Source organism: Balearica regulorum, chromosome 4 (genome assembly GCF_011004875.1).
Source record: "Balearica regulorum gibbericeps isolate bBalReg1 chromosome 4, bBalReg1.pri, whole genome shotgun sequence".
In the NCBI taxonomy this organism is placed as follows: Eukaryota; Metazoa; Chordata; class Aves; order Gruiformes; family Gruidae; genus Balearica; species Balearica regulorum.
In genome coordinates, this window is record NC_046187.1 from 62,754,239 (window position 1) to 62,781,828 (window position 27,590).

The window sequence follows — 27,590 nt, forward strand, 5'->3', positions numbered from 1 at the left end:
GGGCACTGTCTATTGACACAAGTTCATGCAAGTAAATAGTTAACAAGTCACCCAAGAGCAGTTATTTAGATGGTTTCACTGCATCATTCAACTTTCATGATTTGCTTTGGTGAAGAACTAGACTTTAAAAAATTGTGTTGTAAAAAAATGATTTGGCTACTTTTTAGAAAATCAGAATTTTTAGGTTTTCGTTCTCAAAGCCAATGCTATGCAAAAATGTGAACAACCTTAAGGTGGCACGAGTGAGAAGGCTTTTTGTTGGCAAAAGCTGTTGTCACCTGAGGCTTCTTCAAATATCTGTACTCTATCATGTAAGGTTAGTCATATTTAAATTATTTATGCACCATGCCTAGTATTATGGAGAGAGAAGATATCTATGGTGGATATATCCCTTTGTTGGCATTGCTCACAAATAACTGACGTTAAGAGAAAATGCAGCCATAGATAGGTCATAACCTGTTAAAGTATAATGAGCTTGTGTAAAATCGTAGAGATTTGCAAGTGTGGTATTCTCATCCTTGGCAAAACACTTTTTTAGCCTTTAAAAAGTTCAGAAAACCCACATTGCTTGCCCTTCCATGAATTTAATTTATTTACATAATTCTGTATTCCAGAGAGATGCTCACCATATTTGATGACTTTATTTTTTAATTGTTTTTGCATAGGTGTAGCCCAGGTTACTTTTCAAGACCATGCTACGTGCCATGTATTTGGAAAGCCCAACTAGGCTACTCTGTTTTATTGTAGGCTGCCAAAAAAATCTGTATTACAAGCAATGAGAATGCGGGGAGAGAAAGAGATGCGCAATGAAATGCATACTGTCTCGCCCCTGGCAGCAGGGACATGCATGGAGATTAATGATTTCTTACTTATTTGGAAGGGTTTGCATCAGGAAGATGATGAGGGTAGAGGGGAGTCTTAAACACCACCAGGGTAATTTGCATTGGTTCAGATTATAAACTCCCTCATGTTCTGTGGTGCTGCCAGTCTCTTTCACTATTCCATGTTATTCATTCAAGGTTTGCAGCCAGATTGATTAATGAATTACCAGATCTTGCGTAAAATGACTTGGCCTGACTTTTAAACAACCACCAATGTTTTCTTTGCCAGTCTTGTGACTGGTGTTAATGGGTTTCCAGAGAGCTGAGCCTATATAGACTTTCTGTACTGGCCTCCCCTGGCATTTTTTCCACTTTTTAATTTTCTCCAAAACTAGTAGCCCAGGGCAGGCAGTTCAAGGAGATATAATCTCAGGGAAAAAAAAAGACATAGTAGTCAAATCCTTGATGGCTGATGCCCTTCAGTGCCAAATCAGCATGATTTATCATAGCCATCTATTCAGCACAACAGAGGCTGGAGGTGAGCTGCATGGTGTACCTCACACAATATGCATAACTAGAGCTCTGAACTTTGAAGGAAAGCCTCAGAGCTATTTGCAAAGTGCTGGTGCTTAGTGAATACTAAATTACATTTAGGAAATAGTCTACTGCTACCAGTTATACTTCATTTTTATTCTTGACACAGACACCTAAATCAGAGAACAGTAACATTTCAGAGATTATGGTAGCAGTTTGGGTATGTTCCAACACTATAATAGGATCAGAATTTTAAGGCCTTTTTTATTATTACCAATAGTCACTTAGTTTCTACTGCAGCGTACTTGGTAGGGAATTACAGCTTTTACTAAAAAGATTAAAATGCTATTATGCAAATGATTGCAGTATGTTATTATGTTTACAAATTAACATCCATGGCTCAACACACAAATTAACTAACTATTCCATCTATATTATTAAGGATTTAATAAAGTAACTGTTGATAAAAATGAGGAGCTTGGAACAGTTAATAGGAACTGATTGTGATTTAACATAGAACTTAAACATTGTGTTTAATGTTCTAGATGGTATAATGGCAGAATAAAGCTTATCAAAGTGCTTAAAAGAACTGAGATTGTGTGAACGGCACAGCAGCATGGCTGAGGCCTCAGAGAGCACAAACTAAATAGCTCTGGGCAGTGACGTAGGGCGGGCAGCATATCGGTGAATCTGAAGGTAGCACAGGACCATCTTGTATCAACATGTAGTTTCCTGCTCTAATAAGTAGTTTTTTTGAAATTCAGATTCATACATATTGAATATTTTACATGATAAGCACACATGGGGTACTTGGGAACTTGTGTCCCTTTCGAATGCATCCTGTAATGAAATGCTTCTATGGCAAATGGGATTTCACTGCAGAGAGTATTGCTGTATGGCAAAAAAAGGGGAAGGCTGAGTTCAGGCTGAGATGACTTTACAAACAGCGCTGCAAATTGCTATTCCTAGCAGTTCATAAGAGATCGTAAAAGCAAACAGATAAGAGCTACTGAGGTCCTAGAGAAATGAATGTACAGTATGTGGTTACAGGATAGATTTAGTAGGGAAACAGACAACATTGTAGGTTTAATACAACAATAAACATAAAAGGCAAAAGATGCAGATTTGGGATAGGAGACTTTATAAGAACAATAAAAGGTAACAATGTATCATAAAAACCGCTTGTGAGACTAGGAGAAAGACCCTCAGTTCCAGGGGAAGAGAATAGCAGAGGCTGGGCGAGGGTGCCAGAATTTTTATATTCTTAGTGGAGCAGTGTCACGTTTCTTGTGTGTTTGAATGCGGTACCTTTTCCAATGTCTCCGGCCTGACTCAGGTTTCTGCATCTACTAAACAGGAGCCCAGTACAATAACCTTACATCTATGGGGATGATGTACGTAAACTATAATCTATGACTAGCTATGCTGACATTTAAAAAGGCTCAAACAGTAAGTGGAATTTATTTTACTCGAACCAGCTGCTATGTAATTGGGAAGAGTTTATGCAAATGTTCTGTATCTAGTGTGAGCAAGGTGTGCTGCTGCTCCCTTTTCTTTTCCTCTTGGACAAACTACAAACTATCTACACGCGTCTCTGTTTTAATGCAAGAACCTTGCATGCTGGTTGAAACCTTCAGGCAGGCAGGAAGTCCCAAATGAGCAAAAACCAATTGCTTTGAGAGCTTATTGTTTGATGTATGAGGCCACCAAGACCATTCCCCAGGCACGCGATCAAGAAAATGCAACTGATCCCCTTCACAGTCCCATTAAGGAGATATTTCACCTGGAGCAGCCGTGGCTTGAGATACTCACCGTGTCTCTGCTCAGCTGAGCACCTGTCCTTTTTGCAAGAGGGAAGCCTAACACTCACCAGAACAGTAGTAAGCTAATTAGGTCATTAGATGAATGTCTTGGCCCGTGTTAAAACCAGCCCTTGAGGACACCGTGTTACACTGTGTTCCCACTGGCTACGTATCTAAATACAAACTGGTGTCAGCTGCCATACAGACAAAAATGTAATAGCCTCCTTTCACAGAGGTCATTTTAAATCCACTTTGGTCACAGTCACACTCCACATCTGTTTTAGTGAGATGCAGCTTCTTAAGGTGGCATTTGGACTTCATAAGCACGCAAACAACCAAGCTATAAATTGCTACTGCTGGAGTTATTTTGAATAAGTGTATACTGTTTCATATTTATAATGGTGAGGCTTCATAATATTCGCAGTGAATATATAACACAGATCAGTTCAACAAGCATGAAATTGTATGTTGTCAACTTGTCACATAAATAGAGCCATATTCTAGCTTACGATAATGTTGAACTAAATATTTTCTCCCTAGAACTGCAGAGGGGGTCGCAAAAAAGTGGGACAGTGACTCTATGTTTTGTTAGAAAAACACTCCCAGAGTCATTGCTAGTGGGAAGTAAATATCTCTGATAAGATTTTTCTGGTTTTTTCTTCCCCGTTTGCTTAACAACAGCAACAGAAAGTTTGCCTTTCTTAGACAAATGCTAATTGGCTAAACTGTTAAATTTATTTCCCTTAATGGTTTTATTTCTAGTGTAACCTCTTTTTTTTTTTTTTTTATTGTTGCTATTTTTGCACTGTGCATCATTGCTAATTGCTACTAAATGCTCCATCTTAACCCTGGCATGCTCTTTCCCTGCTGCCCCATCCCACTTAACATTAACTCAGGCCCATGCCATTACAGAAGGATAAAATCATAGTGAGGCTTAATTTAGGAATTTTTTTTCTTGCTGCTGCTAACCTATTGTGGATGTGTAGGTCAGGAGGAGGAGATTGCACAGAGCAAATTTGTTGCAGGGAGAAAGTTTTGGTATTGAATCATGTCGAAGTATTTTTTTCGCCATGAGCAGAAAAAAAATACAAGAGTGTGTGTGTGTATATGTGTCTGTGAAAACTTAGCCACGTGTAGCTCTTGTTATATACTACAGTGGTTAATACTCAGATGCACTAGAAATTTGCAACCTTTCTGGAGGAGTGTCCCCTGCCAGCTTTTGGGGCTTTTTTTCCTCAAGTATCTGGTTTTTATTTCAATAGCTTTGTGCAGGCGCATGCAGGATCCTAACGCCTATGTTTGCAGGTGACAAACTGCAGCATCGGCGCCCACAGGCCACACACTCAGCCATGCAGGCTGGTTTCAGGTCTCGGTGGAAACCAGCCCCTTTGCAATGTGTAGTTGGTGGCTTTGGCCGAGTTTCCCGTTCTGACACAATAGAGCAACAGCCTTGCTTCATAATGATTGAGAAATTAATTAGCACTTTGTGGCGATGATCAGTCTGAAAGTCTATGATTGGAGTTTGCTTTTTACCACATGCAGTAATCACTGGGGTTTGTTTATCAAAGCACAAAACCAAACTCTATTGAGATTTTGGTGTTCTCATGAAGCCTGAGCTGTGTGATGCACTGGAATAATACTTCCATTTCCTCACACACGTGTGCTTTTGTGCTTTACTGTGAGTTACACAATGGGGTGCTGGTCCATAATGGGTACTTCTAATCACTAAGACGATAATCAGAAGAACAGAGTATTTTCTGTGAGGAGCCACAGTGGCAGCCTTGGGCAAATGTTATTGACTTGTTGATTTATGACAGCTTTGAGTTGCCTGAACTACTCACAGCCATCTAGCTTGTCACATGAAGTTCAAGAGGATCAGCCCTTCCGAGCATGTTACAGGGTTAGAGGTGTCAAACGGGCAGGGAGAACTTCCTGCACCTCTACACTTATGTCTGCTGTCACATCTGCTCCTCCAAGGCTCAGCAATATTAAATCTTGATAGGGATTTGGAAGGGTAGTCCATCAAGTGGTCTGATGGACTGCAAATCTCTCCTATAGGAGATATGCTTGCCTGAAAATAAAGAAATTGGGCGGAAAACTTGTTTCTCACCCAAGAGATTACTTGCAAGGAAGTGGTGATAAAGGTTATCTGGAGGATCAGTTTGGTCAGAGGAACGTTCTGCTTCCCTGTGAGCTGCTAGAAGAAACAACAGGAGTTTTCTCCTGGAATGGTAGTTTCTCCTGAAGGGAGCTCAAAATTGTTTCTGAAAGTACTTCCAAGCCTTTGTAAAAAAAAAAACAAACCCAAAACCAAACAGTTGTTGTTCTCCCAAGTTGCTGTTTAAGCAGTGACAAAATGATTCAGGAATTATATTGGAGAGCACAGGTAATAAACATTGTGGAAGTGAGATCCCTTCTCACTGGGATTTTGACTTTGGTGACAACATTGTGGGTTTGCACGTTTCCACAGAGCAGTCAGTGATCCTCAGTGAAAAGCAAGCATGTTGAGAGTTTTAAAAGTCTTCTAGTATTCAGGATTTTATTTTTTTCAATACACATCATTTGACTAGCTGCATCTAGTTATAATGTGCTCCACTGTGCCATGCCCTGTGGGTTGAGACTGAGTGAAGGGGACCTTGGGTCTGTTGTTTCCACTTCAGGAGGGCTTGTTGGGGAGGTGTGGGCAGCCAAGTAGTGCACGTGACAGTGTGGCTGGTAAAGGACGAAGGATGAACTTGGAGCAGGGGAGGGCTTGCAGAATCACAGAATGGTTGAAGTGGGAAGGGACCTCGGGAGGTCATTTGGTCCAACCTCCCTGCTCAGGCAGGGCCACCTAGAGCAAGAAGTTGAGGAATTATTTCTGTGTTCCTCTGCTGCTGCTTCTCCTCCCCCTTAAAATGATACTTTATTAGGAGTGGTAATGAGTTCCTGATCCCATTTGGAAAATCTTACACTATAGTCTTAAGCAACTATGGAATCTCTAGGAGGCACGTCTGTATATAGCAAGAAGCCCAAAACAACTCTTAGTTTTCAGAGGAAGGTGGGTGGCATTCAAGAGTGTTCTCAGTCTGGCCTCAGTTTTCATGTCAAATTTTCATATAAGGAAACCTACCTCTTGAGCTAGTCTTAGCTTCCACAGGTCCTTAGCTTGTCCATTTTCACAGGTTTGTTGTCAGACTAATGAAATCTTAAAGTTGTCAGGTAAAAAAGGATGCATAGGCATTTTTTTTTAATAAACAAAAACCTAAGTGCATGCTTGTTGACATCTGTTTGGATGTGCCCTGTAAGGAATTTGACCCTACAGGCATGCACAAAAGGAGCAATAGGCTTTTATTTCTACCTATCTGTGAGAAGCTTATGCATTTTTGAAATTCTTTTTCTGGTTTCGTGTTTGCCCCCCACCAGGACTGGTGTGGATTTTCTTGGCTGTATTGACTGTCCTTAAAAGCCCAACAAGCACTTTTCACACTAGCATGAAGATATCAGGCAAAACATTACCAATTGTCACCTCAATTGCATCTGGAGAAAAGCCAGAAAAACTTGTGGGGTTTTTTTCTAAGGCATAAGAAGATAGTGCACGGTCCTTAACACTACAAGAGACATTCATCCATTTCCAGTGAAAGGGCGTCAAACTGCTTCTGCTTGTATGTGATGGGAGTGTTGCCATCTCTTGTCATTTTCTTTGCTGTTGATCCGACTCTCATATAGAAAGGGTCAGGTCAAATGCCTCTCTGGAGACAAGTCTCCCATTTGCAGCAGGAAATCTCTCGGGTGGAGAGGATAACATTACAAAACAGAGGCTAACATTACAAAACAGCGCTGCTGCCTCTGGCACAGTCGAAAGCATCACAGACCAATAACTCCTATTGTGTCACTCTTGCAGCACCTTATTATCTATGTTTTTCTGTAAATCCAATCCGAGACTGTCATTACCAGTTTCAGGTAGGTGAACACCATCTGGGTGAAATAACCATGTGCCAGTGATGGGCTGGAGGGGGCTCTTGTTAGTTAATCATCCCTACCTTCCCTTTGATGAGTTAATTTGTCTGGTGAGCCATGGAGGAGCCCCCAAGAGCTCCCAGGAGCCCCTTGTTAAAATTCTGCCAACAAATGGGAAGATAGGGATGATTTCACTCTTTTTGCTGGAGCCTGTGCTACCTATGATATTGCTAAATCATCCATAAGGCATAAATTCCTGTGCAATCTTTCTGTTACAGTTCTAGTGGCACTACTTTGTGCATTCGTGACTGGATACCTAACCCTCCTGAAAATCTCATCCCATGAATTAAGGTTAATTGCAGTACTTCCATGTGACCTTTCAGTAGCTGGCATACCAGGTTCCTTGGCTGTGATGCCAGACCATACTCTTTTTATTTTTTATTTTTTTCCAGTTACTAAACACAGTCTTTATTTACTTGTCTCATGGTAATGCCTAAAAACCCTGTAGTGGGGGAATAGTCTCTTTGCGTGTACTAGTGACCAGCCCCTCCCTGTTTTATGGTGTGCACTTTGAAGTCTGTGGAAGGAGCAAAGGTAGTGAATGAAGAGCTGGTCCTTGGGGCTTGTGAGTGAAGATAAACTCAAGTTACTCTTCTTTAGAGGCCTGGCAGCACTGCTAACCAGACTCGTCTTCCTCCCAGGCAGCTGGAGGCGGTTACAACCTGCTGAACTTGCCGAGCCCAAGGAATAAAGTTCTAACCTACAACACAGCAAGCAGATGCTAGTTTGAAGTTGCACTTGTGTCAACGTGATTTGGGACTACCAAACCTGGGGAGAAGCTGCCTTTAGTAATACATCCCAACATGGAGACTTATCTCCAGACCTAAGAAGAATTACTAAATTTAAAAAGTTAAAAAAACCCCCAAAACCCCCAAAAGACTAGGAAGCTAGGCGATACTGTCATTTGGACGATGCTCTGCTCCCTTTTTAACTAGTCAGACAGTGCTTGTTAGCTCTCATACAGTGCTCTTACAGGCAGATGAGGACTAGTTCTTGCGAGGCCATGAGTATGCTTCTGCATAGTGCTGATGGGTGCTTTGGGTTGATTTATTAGTTTTCACTCAATATTGATGTTTCTCCTAGGCTCTGTTCTGAGAGAGGGTAAACCTCTCCTGCAGGAACACAGGGAAAGTGGTGGAGAGACACTGGAGTAAATCTGGAAGTGTCAATTGGGATCCTACCAGGCTATGAGCTCTGGGTAGAGGCGACCATAGTGTACCAAACAGGTTCATGTGGAGTTAGTCAGCATCTCTGTATTGTGTTTTCAGAACTGGGTTGGGAAGGATTATTTGGCTGTGTCCTGTACAGACCCAAATGATGTCCAAGAATCTGTGCTGTGCTGTGACTGCCCAGGGAGTTTCCCCAGAGTACCGGGGAGGAGGAATTATGTCAGGGTCTCCACACTGAGTCAGCTCAAGTCCAGTACGGTCAGAGCTAATAGGCCACAGAGTGGTAATTCTCCATTGGACCATCAACATCTCCTTACACACTGCTCCCGGCACTTGCAGCTCTGTGAATACAGTCCAGGTGCACTTGAACTGCCTCTCTGTGAACCCTGTCTGGACCCAAGAGGGCTTGTTCAGGGCAGCCCCGTGCTGCATGGAGGTGGTTGTTCTCTTTCTGGATCTCTCACAAGATTAGAGAAACTTCAATTTTTAGACCCAAAGCTAAACAAGGAAAAAGACTTATCCCTAAACTTCAACCTATAATAGTTTCCATTTCCTAATCTGTGTTTTTGAAAATTTTATATATATATATATATACACACTTAAAGATCTGCCTTGGCCCACCAGGCATGCTAGAAACTTTTTAGAAAATTACTTTTGTGGGTACTGGGCTTTCTGTCAGTCCAGCTTGAAACATCCAAGAATGCTGCCTTCTCAAGCCTGGTACTCCAGGTTGTGTGTAGCAGGAACCTGAAACTGGACCTTTCCACTTGATCTCCTGTTATTCCCTCCTACACCATCATTCCAGCTTGCCCTCCATCACTGTAATGTTAGCTGTTTGCCACAGCTTCTTTCAGCTTGCTTTTTCCCTGACCAGAATTCATAGGGATGAACAAAAATCCACTCATGTCTCTTGTCCTTCCCTACACCTGCTTCTGGGAGTGCAATGACAGATACCAGTTTTATTGTGTGCCAGTGTTACCTCTCTGTTTACAGCAGATTTAAGAGTTTACATTAGGCCACAGTGTTATCTTCCATTTTTCCTAATTCTATCTGCTGGCAATCCCAGCTATGTGGTTGGGGTGGCTGCCCCTGTCCTAAAGGAATTTGTGTCAATTTCTGTGAGGACAAATCCTCCCTGCGCTAAACCGCTTTGCAGTATTTGCTCAAACTGAAATTTTGACAAAGACGTTCTGTCCACATCCACCAAACGAGATTGCCTTTTTTTCAGATGCACTTGGAGGTAGATACGTTGGAAGCTGCCTGTACCTGGCTGATAACTGAGACTGAGCATCTATGTAGCACGATCCATGCCCTTTTCTAATTTGTCTTTGAATGACAAATGTGTGTTCACTGAGTCAGCAAAATAAGAGATACTACAGTAGAACTCATTGCCCTTCTCTCCCTTTTCACAGAGCGTCTAGGTTTTCCCAATTCCTCCCCCAAATCAGTCTTTAAAAGATCTCTTATAAAGACATCCCTCAAATGTATTGTCCAGAACTGCATTATATTCTCTAGTCATTTCCAATCAAGACTCATCATGTGCTGTTATTTCTTTAGAATCCCTCCCTAACAATACTGGTATATTCCCAATTTAAAAAATAATTCAAATCTTTGTGAAAAATCAAAGTTGCCGGGATTTGGAGATGGTCCACGTTAGTCCTCATCACTGTTGCCCCTAGAGAGTCAACTCTTAAGAGTTAACCGTGGCTGACCTCAAAAAAGAAAAGCAGATTTCATTGCAACCTTCTACATTTCACACAGGAATCATGCATGCCTAACCAAGGTTTTCTTGAGAGGCTTTAAGATGACAAATTGGTCAAATTTTGCATGGCTTCAGTTTTCATTACAAATGCTCTGTTCCATTCTAAAATCATATCTTTTTTTAACTTTGAAACTGATAACTGGTGAGCCAGCCCTTTCTTATGGGAGAGGCCTTAGCAAAGTAACTGTGTGTGTGAGGAAGATGGCAGGACAACAACGTGGCATAGTAACATGCTTGACTTCAATAGCAAAGGAATCAAAAGGCTCATAGACGTAGAATGAAAAGCTACAAAATATTGCTGACTGCTATTGAAATACTTGAATTCATCTGAATTGTTTCTCTGCTAAGAAGATGCGTCTGCTGGTGCCAAACTTGTATACTCCAAAATTCCTGGAGATGTCTACCTCGTATTTCTTGAGTACTTGTGCTTTTGGATGTGTGCAGGTGTCCTCTCTGGTCCTGAATGCTACTCAGCTAATGAAGGATCAAGGCCATTTCACCTGATGTTCTCCCTCTCTGGAATCCAATAATTGTTTTGCATCAGGGTGTAATTGTACCTATAGGTATTAGACAAACCCGCTAATTCAGATTCTGTAACTCTTGAATATCTTCCCAAATTGCATTCTATGATTTGGTTAGATTGTATCTTATCACTAACCTTCTTGCTTCAGTAAATACGCAATATCTAGCCTGTCTTCTCCCACCCTATACACAAGGAAAATCATCAGGACTTAATCTGTTGCCAGCATTAATGGCACAATTCCTCATCCTAATTCCAGTTCACTCTGCCTGATATCCCAAAATGCCTTTGAGAATGTATTTTATCCCTGATCCTGTGCCAATGATGCTTTCTTCCTCCGTCACTGTTGTCTGACTTCCTACAGACTTCATAACGACCTTTGCAGGCTGGGGTGGATGACACGGTCCTACCGTTGAAAGTCCACAAACGAGTCCACATCTCAGGCTGTCACTTCAGCTCAGAAGGTCCCTAACAGCAGATTCCTTATCTTGAGCTCTTACTATAGCCAGAAAGTGTAGTCTCTTCACTAGCAAAGAAAAGAATGGAAAAAGTATACATTAAAAAGGGGGGCAGCAATGCAACAGCTTTTTTTCTTTTTCTTTCTGGAAGGTGCTCGAACATTGCAGAGACCCCCGTACACTGTCCTCCTGTGGGCTCTGCTTCTTGGGACTTACGTGCAATAAAGCTGCCATCACGGCAGGCTGATGGGGATGAACGGGGGTTGCTTTTGTGAATATTTTTGTTTCTAAGTACCATCCAAATTCTAAAGTAAAATATTTTCTTACTTGGCTTATAGTAATTTGGGAATCTTTGAGATGAAGCTTTGCTGAACCCTCAGTTCACTGTCTACTGCTTATCTTTCCTTGGGGCAAACCTGTCCATGTGACTGTCTGTACAGATAATAACTTACCCAGCCGGCTTTGGATGCTTTCTGGTTTTTATCTTCCCAAAATAAGTTACACAAAGAGAGGGCCCCACTCAAACAATGTTTTTGTAGACCCTTTGTTTTTCCACAACGTTTGCTGAGTTGCTGTTGTATTATAGCCTCTTCTTCCTGAGTTTTGGGGGAGGGAGGGTGGTGGGGGTGTTGGCCCAGCTTTTTCGTGTTAAGCTAGATGGTCTCCATGCTCACTTTTGAACTCAGTCATGATTGTGTTCCTCCCCACTGGTCCAAACTTGTCTCTTTTGCTGTAGCACGCTCATGTTGTCCCTGGCATCTGCTATGTCATGCAGATATCCTGTGGCTTTCTGGTATGGAGCTACATCTGACACACCAGCCGTGTTCTGTCTCTGTGTTAACTTTCTCTGGAATCTGGAATGTCAGTAATAAGTGAGCAAATATGATTTTCTGTACAAAAAAATGGCAAAATCACCAAGTTCCATGAGTGCACAAAATAAACCTTCCCTTAGTTATGTTGCTGTGACCCCAACACTCTTGACAACCATTTTTCAGTCCTCTTCTGTCAACTGGAAGTTCAGCTGCAATTGCTTTGGGACAGGGACTGTGTGCACTGTTGGCATTGGTGAAATGTTGTGCCCTGCTTGGAAGGGGAACCTGGGGTTACTGGTTGGAGCCCTGCCCTCCACTGTGCCCGTGGGCGCTCTTTGGACTGGAGAGGTTGATTAATCTCCGCATATCAAATCCCCTGCTATAAAGCAAGGATTATAATCCTCCTTTCTTGGTCTTGTCTGTTTGATCTGTGAGTACTTTCTGCAGATACTGTCCCTTACGAAGTGACTGGAGATCGTTCAGTGCAATAGGTTGTTGTCTTTGTAGTGCTAGAGTAACACTTAACCAGGAGAAATTTAAATTGCAGGTGGATAGTAATGTTAATCATCATAATGAAGATGGAGCATTCTTTTTGCTGCGTGACTGTAGAAGGAAAGGCTGAGAAATAGATGGCTAAAATCACTGAGTGCATATTTTCAAAGACAGGGCTTGCTCAGCAGCCAGGTGACAACAGACATGTTGTTTACTTGACAGAGAGGCTATGAACTTAACTCCTGACTCAAAAAGAAAACTTGCTTCCCAAATGAAGACATATGGAGGGGTTTAACGGCAGTTGCAAGACATGTGGCTAGGTTATGCCACTGTGCGTGAGCTTATAAAGGCACTGGGTATATATCTGGTAAAGGAATCTGTGAATTCCATCACTATTCAAGAGGGAAAACATTTCTCACCCTGAAAAGAGAGTCAAAGAAAAATTGTGTCTGAGAGGACAGGCTCTGCCAGCTCCATGGCAGTCAGATGTGTTGCCTGCCCAAGAAGGGAAGGAACTTCTGTTCAGCTGCATGGCTGAGTTTCAGCTTGACCTTGCCCAGCATTTGTCTCTAGAAGCTGGCCTTACTCAAGGTGGGGGGTTTAAATTATGTTAACTGTGACTGGTGTAGTACCTGGGACATTGTGTGGAAGGCAATGGGCAGGAATCAGTGTGCGGAGACACTTGCTGCTTGTATCCAGTAAAGTTCCCGATCTGCGCTTGTACAGCGAGTACCCACAATGGTGTTATCTGCAGAAGTGCAGAGAGTTGAGGCTGTAACAGCAGCAGGGACGTTACACTGCACGACTGATTTCTGTGACAATGTCTTTCAGGCATGTCTTTAAGACCACTTAAAGATAAATGATTGTAGCCTTAAAAAAAAAAAAAAAAGACACTAACTCATTTTATATGTTTTAAAGATGAGGTGGCTTCATTAAAGACTGTAGGGTCTTGCAGTTTTACCCCAAAGAAAACACTGATAACTCCACAGTTCAGCTGGCAGCGAACTGCATCGGACCGTGGAGCCCTGCCCATATGTGCGAGTCCTCTTAGGGTACCAAAAATCATTTAGTTTTCTTCTAAAGTCCCAGGCAGTGAGCTAAAAATGTCTCACTCAGATATGCATTTTGGAATTTCAGAATTAAATGTAATAAAGCAGATTTTTATTTTTATTCTCTTTTGATGAGAGACGCATTGAGAGAGTGAGGACGCTGCGTTAGAGTATCTTTTGATTTGCTATTTGCTATGTGTTAAACATTTATATTTCAAAGAAGCGTTTGTACCTATACCGAGTGTTTGGCAAATCCAACAGCTCATTAGATGTTAACAATAGCAACGCTGCTAAATACAAAGGATTCATAGGCAAAGTACCCCTCAGGCTATATCTCTGAGAGAAAAAGTGGCAAATAGAATCAGAAACTAATTAAATAGTCAGCTAAAGCGAGCATAACTTTAAAAAGCTCTAAAACTACCAAAAATGGAAACATATTACAGTTATCTGCATTCACAGTGCAGAACAAGTTTGGTAATATTTAAGATAATTCTCTAGTGCCTGCTATTTTTAGTCCAAGGGTAAGCTTCTGTAAGAGCCTTTCAGCATTGCATCCCTTTAACCTGGCCTAACAAGCTAAGCCAGTAAGCTGTCTGATTTCCGTCTTACAGGAGGCAGAGAGATAGCTAAAACAAACCATTTGTGGTGAAAATGCTCAGCCTTGTCTTAAGAGCTTTCTTCATATAGATATTTTTTCAAACATCCCAATATTAAGCGTTGCTTGTCAGAGACCAAAATGTCAGGCTTTGCTGTTTGGAAATTGTAGAAGCGCAGGAATGAAAGGAGGATTTTATAGACCCAGCCTAATGGAAATAAACATTTCTGCATTGCCACCAGTGAAACCCAGTCGGGGCAGTTTAGGCTATTGCTGTCGATGCGTCTGAGGAAAAGGAACATATTTAGTTTTTCTCGGGGAAGGAAGGGCAGACATAAAGGGCCTGATTTGCTTCTCACTTACACTTAATCTGTCCTGGTTTAACTCCATTGACTTCGCCAGGTGACGTTTGGTTTGTGCTGCTCTAATCCTAGGGAGAGTCAAGCTGGGGTCAGCGTTACACTCCCTGTGCCACAGGCACTCGGGTTTGGGGCACCCTTTGCTGTCGAAACGGGGGGGCAAGGCCGCATGCAGCTGTAAAACACTGTGGTGCTCATTGCATGCTGCTGGTTTGGTGCTTCAGATGGATAAAACTTTGCAATATTATTCACTTACAGATAGCTCTTTTTTACTGGAAATACTATATGGTTTCCCCACACTGTATAGCATGAAGTGCTGCCATGTTTACTTTCTTCTGTCTCCTCTCTTCCTCTTCTTCTCTCTCCTTTCCTCCCCACCCCCCTGCCTTTCTCTCTGGTCCTGTGTGTGTAATCCTTACCTATGTTTACAAAACAGGATTTTATTGCTACTTAAACACGAGTGGTCCCACCCGCTCCTCTCAGCCAGCTGAGCAAGACTTGGGTTCAGTATCCTGTCCTCTGCCTGAAATACGTAGAAACAGAGGTGGTGCTGCCTGGGTTATTGGTAGTAGCTCCAGCCTTCTGCCCCCAGAAGTATCACTTAAACAGGTTTTCCCTTCCCGAGACACTGGATCAGGAGTGCAGCTCTTGCATCCTGGGCTGTTTCCAGTACACAGCTCCCTTCACCTCTTTCTTCCTCCTCATTTTGGGTGCTGACAGGGTAGGGCAAAATGCCTCGATACAAAGGGAGGCCATCTGAGCCAGGAAAACATAGGCTGTGTTGAAGCCAGTGATCTGCAGGGTCCCACTTTTGGTTTAGTAGTCAAATGGCTGCAATTTACTTATTTTTCCTGGGGTTAGACACATCCCATAGGGTTTTGGCTGTGCATCTGGCATCTACATAGGCTCAAATTATAATTTGTGTTAACTTCAGTGGGGATAACTTTTAAACTGAAGATGCACTTGACATGAACAAATACATCGGTGCATTTCCAGTAGGAAATGTGAGCACAGCATCTACCACATTGTAGGGAAGATGAACGCAAGCCACTTTTAAACTTATCTTCTTAGTCGTAGCAATGTAGTGCTCAGCTGCAAAACTCACTTGTTAAGGAGGAAGAGTTAGCTCTTCCTGGCATCTGGCTGGACTGCCGTTACTACTGGGACAGGTTGGTATAAGTACAGTATGCAGGAACTGCTGCTCTCATCTTCAGCATCAACATACCCAAGGAGCAGAGGACCAGGTCCCCAGCTAGTGTAAATCTGCATAGCTCCATTAAAACCTGTGGAGAGACCCTAATTTACAGCGGCTGAACATCTGGGCCCAAGTTCTTTTTCTTTTGGTTACTAGCAGGATTAAATAGAAGTACCCAAAATTATTTATTATAGGTGCTGTGGCAGCATCTCAAAGTTCAATTGTAAATCAGAACACCGTTGTGAAAGGGGTTGTGTGAACACGTAACAAAAAGACAGTCCCTGCCTAAAAGAACTTATGGCCTAATTAATAATGATATTTAGTTCATTGATAAGTACAGCTGGACTTGACTGCCTTTTATGGGTCATTTTTAAAGAGGGCCAAAAAAAAATGCCCAGGTTGATTTTCACCATTTCTGGTGAAAAAGGGACTGGAAACATCAGTGCCTCGTAAAGAAAAATGCAGTCTTACATCGTACAGATGGAGGGCTGGTGATCAGGAACATGCACTTTTGAAAGACTAGCAGAGAATGAGCAATATATTCAGTTTTGACTAAGAAATAAATAGAAGAGAGGCAACTGCGGTGGGAACTGTAGCGTGCACCACAGTATGCATGCGCTACGTAACTCTTCTAGGCGGGTTGAGGGTACATGAACAAGGTTGCCCTAGTGTAAACTAGCAAATTTTTTTTACATTTTAGTGTCAACCCCATTTTATCCACATAATCTGTGAAGACTAGTGAGTTCCAGGAAACTTAGAAACAAGCCAACAGTGGACGTGCTCTAGAGGATGCTTTGCGACAGATAGCTCTTCTGTGATCTTTATTTTTTTTAATGTTTTCTGTTTTAAAATCACCATCTCTAGTTTATGATTCTATTCACATACACAAAATTGCATTGAAAGAACATTAAAGTCTTAGCACCTAGTGACAAATCAAGGAAATACATAGTTAAGGATATTATGAGACTCTAAACGAATCCAAATGCTTAAGCGGCAGAAAATTCAGACACATCTTTTCATCCTGAAGAGCGTCCTCACTGGTTGTAGGGGTTTACCAGGATGCACTGTTCAATTGCTGCTTTTTGAGGCAAGTGCTTATTTGCCTGCTGGGACAAGCTTACATTTTATTTTCATGGGACTGTAAAAGCAAACTGAAAAGCCCAGCAAAATGCACCTGTGATCTGTGCTGTGTTAAACCCTATACCTGTTAGCACCTTCCTTGCTGTAGCATCCCCACATTCTCACTTGGTGCTTCATTATAAAGGAGATTTTATTGCTTTCAGCCTAGGATGCTTGCAGTACAGGTACCTAGGGTTCTCTCAGCTGAGCATCTCCTCAGATGTGGGAACACCACTGAAGTTTTTTGAAACTTTTTTAGCCTAATAAGAGTAGAGCGCACATATATAAACATACCTATTTTTTCCTCTTTGTGGTGATTTCCTCTTTTTTTTTTTTTTTTTTAGGGCTGATGTCTACTATCTTTATTTGCTTTATTTAGCTAAATTACCTCTCTAAATGGTATGTGTGTCACTCAACACATCTGCTGGCACATACTAGGAGGATGTTGGAGCCATTGCTGTGACGCTTAAAGATAGGAGTATAGCTACATAGGTAAAACATGTAGAGTAAACGCATCTTTAGCCTTGTAAACAAGTTTTCGTGTTGTGTTGGAATAAACTCTCTTAGCCAGCTCAGACCGGATGGCAGCCACGCAGTTAGGTCACAATAAAAATTGATCGGAAGCCCAGATGTGTTAATGATGTACTGATCCATTCAAGCTGCAGGTCTAAGGAAAACCAATGTTTTTCTTCTGGTGAGAAATGACTTGTGTTTGTCATACCTGTTCAACAAGCCTGGTGGTAGGTTTGATGAAGCTGAACAAGCTGAAAAATTAAAGCATCATAAAAGGCATTTAATGAAGTTGATACTTTACAAATGCTAATTTCCTGGTCAAATTAAATTCCAATTTTCTACCAGTAAAAGCACCAGATAGAAGCGTCTTATTTTGCAGTGTAAAAAGGAATTTTTGAGTGTGTGTTCCATTCACACAAAACAGTCTCTGCATAATTGAACAAAATTAAAAAATGTATGTAAACTCTTCTCTGCTATATTGTATATAATTTTACTCTGAAATTTATATTTGTGTAGAGTCATAAATCTCTAGAAAGAAGTAGGGATTATGATAGACATCCTGACACATCCAATATAATTAAAACTAAAGCAAATGCAACATTGAAATAGAGAATGAACAAAAGCAACAAAATTATGCTTCATAGTTTGCAAAGGAAGGGTCTGTACTACCCTCAAGTGCATTTTTTAGAGATGTCTGTCATTATCAAGAGGAAAAATAAGTTTTTACATCAATTATATGTGTGAAATAATCACTGCAAAATATATGTGGCTCTTTTTTCCCCAGAACATGCCATGCTGCCTAACAAAGGTATGTGAATGTTGAAAAATTTTATGTCGGTGCATAGAGAGATTAGTGTGGGCATGTACCATAAATCAAGTAAATAAATAAATCTGAGCAAGCAGTGTTTGAATATTTGAACTGAAATACTGCTGACACCGTCACTGAAAGCTCTGCAACAGGGAGAGTCCCAAACGTCTTCCCTACCTTACACTGTAGCCTGTAGCCATCCTCCCCCCTCTTCCCCCTTTCCGCAATACCCACTCCCCATTAGAACTTGTCTGGATTGGGACCCTCGGTCAGGAACTGTGACACTCTATCCACCTGTATATTTTAGGTGCGTAAGAATAATTAAAAATCTCTGTCTGGGTTGCTGCTCAGGACCTTATCATGTGCATGAACGATTGCCTGTAAAAGGGAAAGGGAGAATGGGTAGGAGGTGCCGTGTGCTGCTTCGGGGGGAAGCTGTAGGGTGGTGGGCTCAGAGGACAGCCTGTGGAACCTCTTGCACCCTGGGCAGTGAGCTACTCGTGCGTGTCAGGCTGCTCGTCCTGCGTCCCCCCTCCCCAGCAGCAGCTCATCTGCTCCTCTGCTCGCCTGTGCTTCCCCGGCAGTGCTGGCAGCAAGCAAACTTCACCTCCCCCTTCGCTTCCCTGGCCACCTCGCACAGCGAAGGAGAACTCCCAGCCTTTCTTTTTCTGTGGCCCTTCATCAGGCTGTTCCTTCCCTTTGCACTTTTGCCCTTTCCCTGAGATGTAGGATAGCATTTTGTGCTTCAGTCATGCAGAGCTCTGCCCAAGCCTAGCCTGCTGCGGGCTGGACAAGACATGCCAGGTCTTCTGCTGTGGTCCCCCTCCTGTGAAGACCAGGTGCTTTTCCCTGGCGCTGGGCAAGACACCACGATAGCGGGTCCACGGCGTGCCTCAGTGTTACGGACATGCGGTTCCTGGTAATGCTTTCACAGTGTCACGTTCTGTACAAGTTAAAAAGCCCCTCTGGTGAGCTAACCTGGCCCAAAACATAGGTAATGCATTTATTTAGTAATCAGCAAATTAGCCTCTATAGTCAGTAAATGTTGAGGCCCAAACTGCTGATAAGATGATTTGCTTTTAGGTGTTTTCTCAATATTGTGCTCAGCATCAAGTATAAATTGAATAGAGTGACCTTTTGATACTGAGTCAAATTGACTGCATTTCCAAAGATTCTGTGGTTTCAATTACCATAAATTTTTGATACTGGGTCTCCCACTGGTGCGCCAATTCTAACGCAGCAGTACCTTATCCTTGGTCCCCTTAACACAGTCAACGGCACCATGGCTTTTTCTCGGATGATTTTTCTTTTGTCTTTTCCCCAGAATCAAAGATTACTATCATAAAGGGGAAGAATGCAGTTTACACAAATGAAATTGGAATGGCTTGCAAAACGTGAATGAATTTTGGTCAGAAGAAGTAAAAACGGGTTACAGGTTGCTAGCTAGATCCTCAGTTTGTGAGATGAATACGTCAATTAGTAGCTCTTCAGTTTATTAGAAACTTAATTGCCAGGCTGTAATGGAAACTTCTGAACTGCAACAACTCGTTAGAAGCAATAAAAAAAGTGACTTTGTGGTAGAAGAATATTTAATAGGGTCTTTTAAACTGACATGTTTAGCTTATAGCGGAAAGTTTAGATTTTTACCTGAAAAGATAGTCCATCTCACAGGAGCTATGGTGGCAGTACTGCAGGTGATCAAGGGCACGATCTTAAAGCAAACCCTATTTGCAAATGGACTGTGCCGTGGTTCCGATGCTTTAATCCCAGATAGTTTACAGAAGTTTCACGATGGTGAGTGAGCGTGTCTCTCTTTCAGAGAAAAAGTAACTTGAGTTCAGTTACCAAGATTAAATATGAGAACTTTTTGAGACTAGAAATATACACCATGTTGAGTATATGAATAAATATTGTTACTTTTATGTTGTTATACCCTGGAGAAGGGAGGGGGGAAATGGATGCTGCAGGTGCTCCCATCTCCTTCAGCCTGCAGACCTTGTGCAGGTCCTTCCTGCCATAATGTCCCTGGGAGCGATGCTGGGAGTTTGTTCCTCTCCAGGGATGCAGCTCTGGAAGCTAAGTATTGCAGTACCTGCACTGTGTATAGTTACACTATTTAACGTTGGTTTGGGGGAGAGTGGGATGGCAGAGCATATTGTTTCACGTCTGTACAATATCTCCAGAAATCCAGCTGGAGTGAAGCTTTTACATAAATACAGGGATGTGTTCGGTCCTACAGATGAGATGTACGTACAGTCCATATGTTGTGCAATGGGACTGCCAAAATTAGAATGCAAGCTCTGGATTCAAGTGGTCTTTGCCTACAGGTGCATGTGAGGAGTATGAGCATAGCTGTCTCCTTCAAGAAGAAAAGATCTCTTGTTTCCTTCCCATACCCTAAAGGCATTTGCACAGGGGTGGTGATAATTAATCCCCGCATTTCTACTACATATAAAGAAACCTGGCTGTAATTTTCTCCTAGTGGGACTCCATTTTGTTTTTAAAGATAATTGATAGCTCTGGACTTAAGCATTTCAATTATGGGAGTGTCTCTTGGGGACCAGACTAACAGACCTTGGAAAAACGTTCTAATGCAAATGCATCATGTGGATTTTTACTGTAAGACAGCACAAGACGCCTAAGGATTTGCAAAGCAGTTTAACAGTAAAATAAAGGCTGAAATACTTCTTAAAATATATAACGGCATGGGACTGGTTGTGAGCAGATAGGGTGGAACAAGTGGTTCTCCACTTAGACCACTGATTCCTCTTTGGCCCTGGGAGAAAATACTGCCAGGTACGGCCACCTCTGAGTTGAGGAGAAGGAGGCACTTGCATTGGACAGCAGGTTGAGAAGGCAGCAAAATCACCATGATAGCACTATCTGTGCTGCCGCTGGGGGATGTTGGCTCCTTGTACTCCAGAAGAAGTAAAACTTGGGCTGTAATTCTTCCCTTTTACCATCCCTGACCTCAGATCTCATTTTTCACTGGCAGGAGCAGGAAGACCAGCCTGCATCCTAATCCCTTCCCTCCTCCTACCTTCCCTGTGCTTCAGCCCAGCCTGCGGCTCCTTGTCCTCGGTTGGCAAAGCTTGGTTTGTGGGGCCAGGGCTGAGATACCACCTGCCCCTACTCCTGCATGTTTGCTCACGGGAGGTGCTCGAGGCCGGGGTGGTGGTGGTGAGCTTTCCAGTACCTCTGCATCCCTGTGTGCAAAAAGGGGCAAATCTGTACCCCTCGTTTCTCGTAGTGGTGTGAATCTTAAGGACGTTCTTATTTCAAAATGTGTCATTAAGGAATTAAATCCTGTTGGAAGTCCCAGATGTGCTCACAAGTCATTTTTGTGCTTTTGAAAGTAGTGCCATAATGTATTAGTATTTTTAGATCACTTGGATATTTTCAGCTGGAGGAAGATCTTTTATTTTCTTTGTTAATTGTGCTATGAATAGATCTTAGGCTACTGAGGAGAAACGAGTCGATATGTTGAAATGGTGATCCCTCATGAGTTCAGGTGTACACCTGGCTGCTCTGAATTGCCTACTGAGCTGGGCTGCTGGAGCGGTGACAGCTTCTGCCAGCTGCGGATCTGTCCCAAAGTTTCCTGGGCTTTTTACGAAGATGTGGCAAGCTGCCACTGCTCCCAGCTCCTCGGGGCTGTGCAGTTTAGACCCTGATCTTTCAGTATGAATCATGATGGGCCCCTGCACTGTTCAAATTATCAGTAAAGAAGCTTTAGAGCATCATCATTCATTAGCTGATTTCACTCCTTGAGATACAGTAAGCAAAAGCTGTGCATGTAATAACTGCAAATGAAAGGTGGAGGGGAATCATCCAGAGGGAAGATGTTGGAGATACTATTAACATTTGGAAAAGATTTTCTAAATGATGGGCTTGAGCCTTTTCTGGAGTGAATCAGCAGGAGAGCTACAGGAGAGTTCTGAGTCAGGATATCTGCACTCTGGCTTCAAGGCTTTCAAGAAGGGATTGGTGATGGTAATAATGGTGGTTTTAAAATTTTGCATGATTTTTTAAAGGAAGAAAATTCTAAGGAAAAATCACAACATTGCTCAATATATGCACCCTAAAGAGGTGCATGTGAAAGACGAGGTGATTGAGTCTCCATTACAGCTCAGTCCTTGGGCTCTGTAATGGGATTGCTGACAAGTAACAGGTATTACAGACATAAAATGCTAGCCACGAGATGAACCCGGCTCCATCCATAGGCAGAATAAGCAAAAGAGAAAGAATTATCAGGGGTAGAAGATTTAAATACCGTTGTGTGGGTAAATTATCAGCTCATTTCATGTAGCTTTTCACTGGCCAAAGAGAGAGTATCTCTCGAGACGTTTTACTGAAGGCAGAAACCCAATTAGAATAAGATTGTTACACAACTAATAAAGTGTTTTCAGACAAAGAATTATTTTTAGTGCTGCAGAAGTAGTAAAGTATTAGAGCAAAACATGTAAAAGCAGAGAAGAGCACAGTTAGAAACTTTTCATGGTCTTTAGGCACCTCAGTCACTCATTTCTGAGGCTTGATTGGTGTTCTGGCAGCTTACAGCACTAGCCAGCTTTCCCATTGCATTTGCCCGTGCACAGTGACACCAATGCCGAATCTTACTTCTTTTCAGAGCTAATGCCATTCTGGATACACTAGAAACTTCTGCTGTCAGACACGTGGAAGTGCCTGCATTCAGTGACATACTCGGGTTCCTTGCCTCCTTCAGCTGGTGAAAATTTACAGGGGTCAAAAAACCTCTGGCCTCGATGTCTTTATGTTAAACTAACAACCAAGGATGTTGAAGTTCACACGGTGTGACTGGGAAGTGATGCATAACTGCTTCTGCATTAAGAAGATCCATTGGTTAGCAAGATGCAGCCATTATGAATTGTTTTTATAAGTGTTTAATAATTGCATGTATTTGCCATGTGGCTTTACTTTCAAGATTATCCTCCACCCCTTCTTCTTAGACACTGTAGTTCATTTAGGTGGTGTAAATACTTAGGATCTCCTCCTTTAGACAGTAGCAAACCCTTTCAGTGTGACCCTGCTTGGAAGTTAGGGACATGGCGGAGCGAATTCCGGAGAACACACAGCGCTTCCTCTCACCTCAGCGGATATCAAAGGTGCCCAGCTCCTCCTGATTCACTGAGCCTGTGTGATGCGCGGGTTGGATGCCAGTCTGAAATGTGAACTTCTGCGGTGACAGTGCTGAAACTGTGAAAGAGCCTGCATTTGGCCATGGCATTGCTTCTCCCCAGTGCTGTCAACACCAAGACTCAGGTTGCGATAGCAAAGCAGAAAGCTGCTGCTTCAGTGATTATTGTTCAGACGTTGATGTACCCAACCATCTCTCCCTTTGCATCTCCCCTCAGCACCATTTCTGCTGTATCTAATAATTGTTTTTCTTTATAAACAGCAATGTAGGAGCAATAGCATAGTTAAATCTTTAAAAGGTTATCTCGCAATGTCATTTTCTTGACTAATGTGTTCCTGCTGCCATGTCGTTTGTGAATAGACATGTGTTAGCCAGCTAGTGTGCTTCATCTGTGGTGACTTTGATTTATTTGCTCTGTAAATTGGGACTGAAGCAATAATGGAAAGTGACATTAATTGTTTAACAGAGTCCTCTTTGTCACATCCTGTGCTTTCTCTGGGGTGTTTGAATGTTGAAACTTGTACAAAACTAATTGAAATTGCTGTGATGAGGACCAGTGTCCACTCAACTTTCTGTTCTTGAATGTCAGCGCACTTGAATGTCTGTTTAAAGCATGAGAGCTGAGCAGCTAACAGCAAATATCAGGGTTTCTTCTGGCATCCTATTATTAAAGAAGGCATTCCCCGTTAGAAATAGTAACACTTCCAGCTTTCTTATCAGCTTTATAAGCTGCAAGGCTCAGCAGTGCACCCCACCAGCTAGACTTGCTGGAGAAGTTCCTGGTGCAAGGCTGGGGGTCAGGCAGCCAGACCCCGCCGTGGCCATCCTGGGGCTGAGAGGTGGCTCTCACCACCATTGACTCCACCACCTGCAAGGGGCTTGAAATACCATTGGGAAAAAAATTCAGCACTTTGTTACATTGCAAAGTGCTTTTCTGCCCAATAATGCCTTTTCGTACTTTTCTAGAAGTGACACCATAATTTTCCTCTTTTCCTCTCAAAAATCGGCTGTGAAAAGCTGGGTTTGGAGCGTGGTTTTATTCACAAGGTAACTCACCTCTGCTTATTTTCATCCTCTGCACTGTGCTTATTTTCATCATGGCACTGTGCATGTGTTTGCCTGGTGTGGTGGAAGTCACCAGATACCAGAACTTAGACTCTTTTTCTCAGTGGCCAAGCCCCTTTTGGCCTTTTAAGTAAATGCTTCTCCTTAGCATTAGCTTTGCCTGAGTGTTTATTTGTTTCTTGGGGATGATGCTGTAAGCACCAGAACAGTTTGTGCTCTGCCGTAGCTTTCTAGCTCAAAGACAGAGTTTTTCTGTAAGAAGCCGTGAGGTGTGATTTGGCAGAGAAGCCTGGAAGGAGCAATTATCTGTGTGGTTTATGAGCATCTCTGTTCGGAGTGTGGTAGATAGAAGTATTACTGACAAAAGTCATGCTAAGGGGATACCCACATTTGCTTGATTTTTTTTTTTTTTTCTGAGATGTAACTGGCAATATTTTGTTGTTGAATTTTTAAACATTTTGATTGTTTTTCTTACTGATACATTCCTTGCTAGTTCACCTTTAAACTGTGAGATTTGAACTTAGCTGAAATCTCTTCACAGCGTGAACCTGGAGAATGATGAGCCACTCTGAAGCTGGTGGAAAAGCTCCCAATTTGATATCCCTAGAGTCGGTGAAAGGCTTTTCATTTACTTTAATAGCACTAGGATCAGCCTAGGAATCTTAGATAATTGATCTGTCAAGATCAATTTCCAATCTTTCTGAAAAATAAATATAATGATTTTTATACAATTCTATTCCTCAGAACTTTCAGTACTCCAAAAAATCTGTACCATAAAATACAGTAGGGACTATATTTCATTAAAAAACTGGAAGGCATTTAAATTTACTCAATTTGACAAAAAGAAGTCTTGTTCCTGAAATAAGATATCTAATATAAATTAACATTACAGCCACATCTGATTAGGAATTAATCTGCTTTTTATAATTGCAGTCTGAATTAGATAAATGCATACAATAGTCGCACTGAGCACTCAAATGACATAACTCGAAAGGACAACTTCAAAGGCAACCTGTCTAATACATTTCTTTAAAAGAAACCCAAAGAGCCTGCATTTACAATATGAGTCCTGATGGCTAGTCTTGTGCCAAAATGGTCAGGAATTACAAGTTGTTCGTTTGGGTTTGGAGCAAGGATTTCCAGACGTATGGAAGGGAAACCCTTTGTGGCTTACACTGGGCCGCGGATGCGAGCAAGGTTTTCCAAATTTCACTGGTGATTCATTTTGGTCTTCTGATTAGCTGTCTTATTCTCTGATTCTTGTAATTTTGTCAGGTCAATTAGCTGGCGTTCAGTGTTGAAGAGAGAAAGAAAGAGACAGCCTGGGCTGACACCGTCATTAGGTGTCAGCAGCTTAGGCGCATCCTGTAATACAATCCCTGGGTAATTACTTACCGTTCTTCACGCCAGGTAAAAAAAAAGAATTGTGGAAGAAAAGTAAACTAGAGCAGTACATTCCGAGTGCAAAGAGATTTCTCTTGCAGGCAGAGATGGATCATTTTATTGCGCTTAATTACATCTTCTGAGATTCTGTTGCAGGTTACTGTTTCAAGGGCTGGTCTAACTATGTTTTGACTGCTTTTTCACATACAGAGGCATCGTTTTGTTCCTTTTCTCACCTGGTTCTGCTTTTTGTTTTGTTCCCTCCCACAGAAGATAGATGAAGAGAGCGAGGCAAACTTGCTAGCCGTTCTCACTGAAACGCTGGACAGCATCCCTGTGGATGAGGATGGATTGCCTTCATTTGATGCACTGACAGATGGAGATGTGACCAACGAAAATGCCACTAGCCCTTCCCCAATGCCCGACGGCACCCCTCCAACTCAGGAGGCAGAAGAGCCGTCTCTAGTAAGAACCCTTCCTACTGTTTAACAGGAATTGGATGTGCCTCTGGCTACCCGCTGCATGGGTATGATGTAGTCACAGTAAGGTCTGGACTTTTCATTTAGACTGAAAAGGAAAATCAAGTAAAGAACTGAAAATTATGTGGGGAAAAAACCCCACCAAATAGCTGTAAGATGACTAATAAGGGAATCTATTAAAAAGTATGTTGAAGAGATTGGTTTTGAGATTCTTGTGCTAATGGCTGACACTTTTGCTTATCACTCTGTTCAAATAAGTCAGGGTAATGTTTTTTAATTTATGTTTCATTTCTTGGGGCTCTTTTTGTATGTATGCTTAGACGTCACTTTTGGTGATCTGTAAAGAAAGGCCCATTGAGTCTGGCAGGATGTGGGGCTAATTTTGTGCCTTAAACGTTGATTTGACTACTAAGCACCAGCTTAGTGCTAATCAGGGCAAACCCAAACCTTGGGTGAGGATGTGAGTGAAACCTCATATGCATTTTGTGCAGTAAAACCAGTTTGAGACGTGATTCTGTTTCTGCTGAAAGCCCCTTATCGCTGGCTTCTGCAGAAGCAGAGCCAGATACCTGCATCTAGACTCTGTATCCATTAGTTTGTGAAGTTAACGTCTCTGTTTAGATCAGAGGCCTCTTCTGTCAAACAGATCACGGAGAATTTCATTTTGCCATGGATTCAGAAGTCCAAGACCCCTGCCATTTCTGCTTGCCCTGCAGTATACTGCAGTAAAGGGAGCAGAAATACGCTGCCAAGCCAGAAGAAAATGAAATCTGTTTGCTCTGGGGAATATTGAGCCCTTCTTTCTGTTTTATTGTACTTTGCTTGCTGTAATTGATATAGCTAATTTTAAGTAACTGTGCAAAAATGTAGATTAGTCATTTTAATCCATAAAGATGCATAACTTTACTTTTTTCCTTCCACCTCCCTTTCCCTGATGTGTTTGTAGCTTAAGAAGCTCTTGCTGGCTCCAGCCAACACTCAGCTAAATTACAATGAATGCAGTGGTCTCAGCACACAAAACCATGCAAACACTAATCACAGGATCAGAACAAGCCCTGTGGTTGTTAAGGTACAAACTTAATCTTTGTAATAAATATGTATGGTATTAATCTGCTTACTATCTTGCAACTGCTTTTAAAAAAAAAAAGTGAAAGATTATAGACTGCGTTCCAGAAAATCACCTGAGCTCCTTTATGCTCTGAATATTTCATTTATGCTTTTTCTCTTGGCAGAGTTCAGTTGTAGTCCCACCGTCTGTTACTCTTGCCTCCTTTATTGATACACAGAGTAGTAGGGGGTACGATAAAATTTGCTGATGGGCTGGTGTTGTTTATGAGTGACTCCAGGATGTGGGACTGCCATTTTACCAGCTGTCTAAGCTAAGAAAAATGATACTGGATTCTTGGCAAAAGATGTATATCAGCCATTAATTGGATAGAATGGGGGCTCTGACATAATTCTGTTAGCAGGCAGTATTAAACAATGTTTGTCTTGCCAT

General features: G+C 42.1%; 1 protein-coding gene across 5 annotated transcripts in view; it reads left to right on the forward strand.

Moving 5' to 3' along the window:
- PPARGC1A (PPARG coactivator 1 alpha) overlaps window positions 1-27,590 on the forward strand; it is a 372,497-nt gene that overhangs the window by 314,508 nt on the left and 30,399 nt on the right. For 4 of the 5 annotated variants that reach the window (XM_075752395.1, XM_075752397.1, XM_075752399.1 and 1 more), the window contains exons 3-4: window positions 25,884-26,078; window positions 27,039-27,161. In XM_075752395.1, coding sequence (XP_075608510.1) covers window positions 25,884-26,078; window positions 27,039-27,161 — 318 coding nt within the window. Of the gene's footprint in view, window positions 1-25,883; window positions 26,140-27,038; window positions 27,162-27,590 lie in introns of those variants that run through there. The other variant, XM_075752398.1, reaches the window with a different exon arrangement.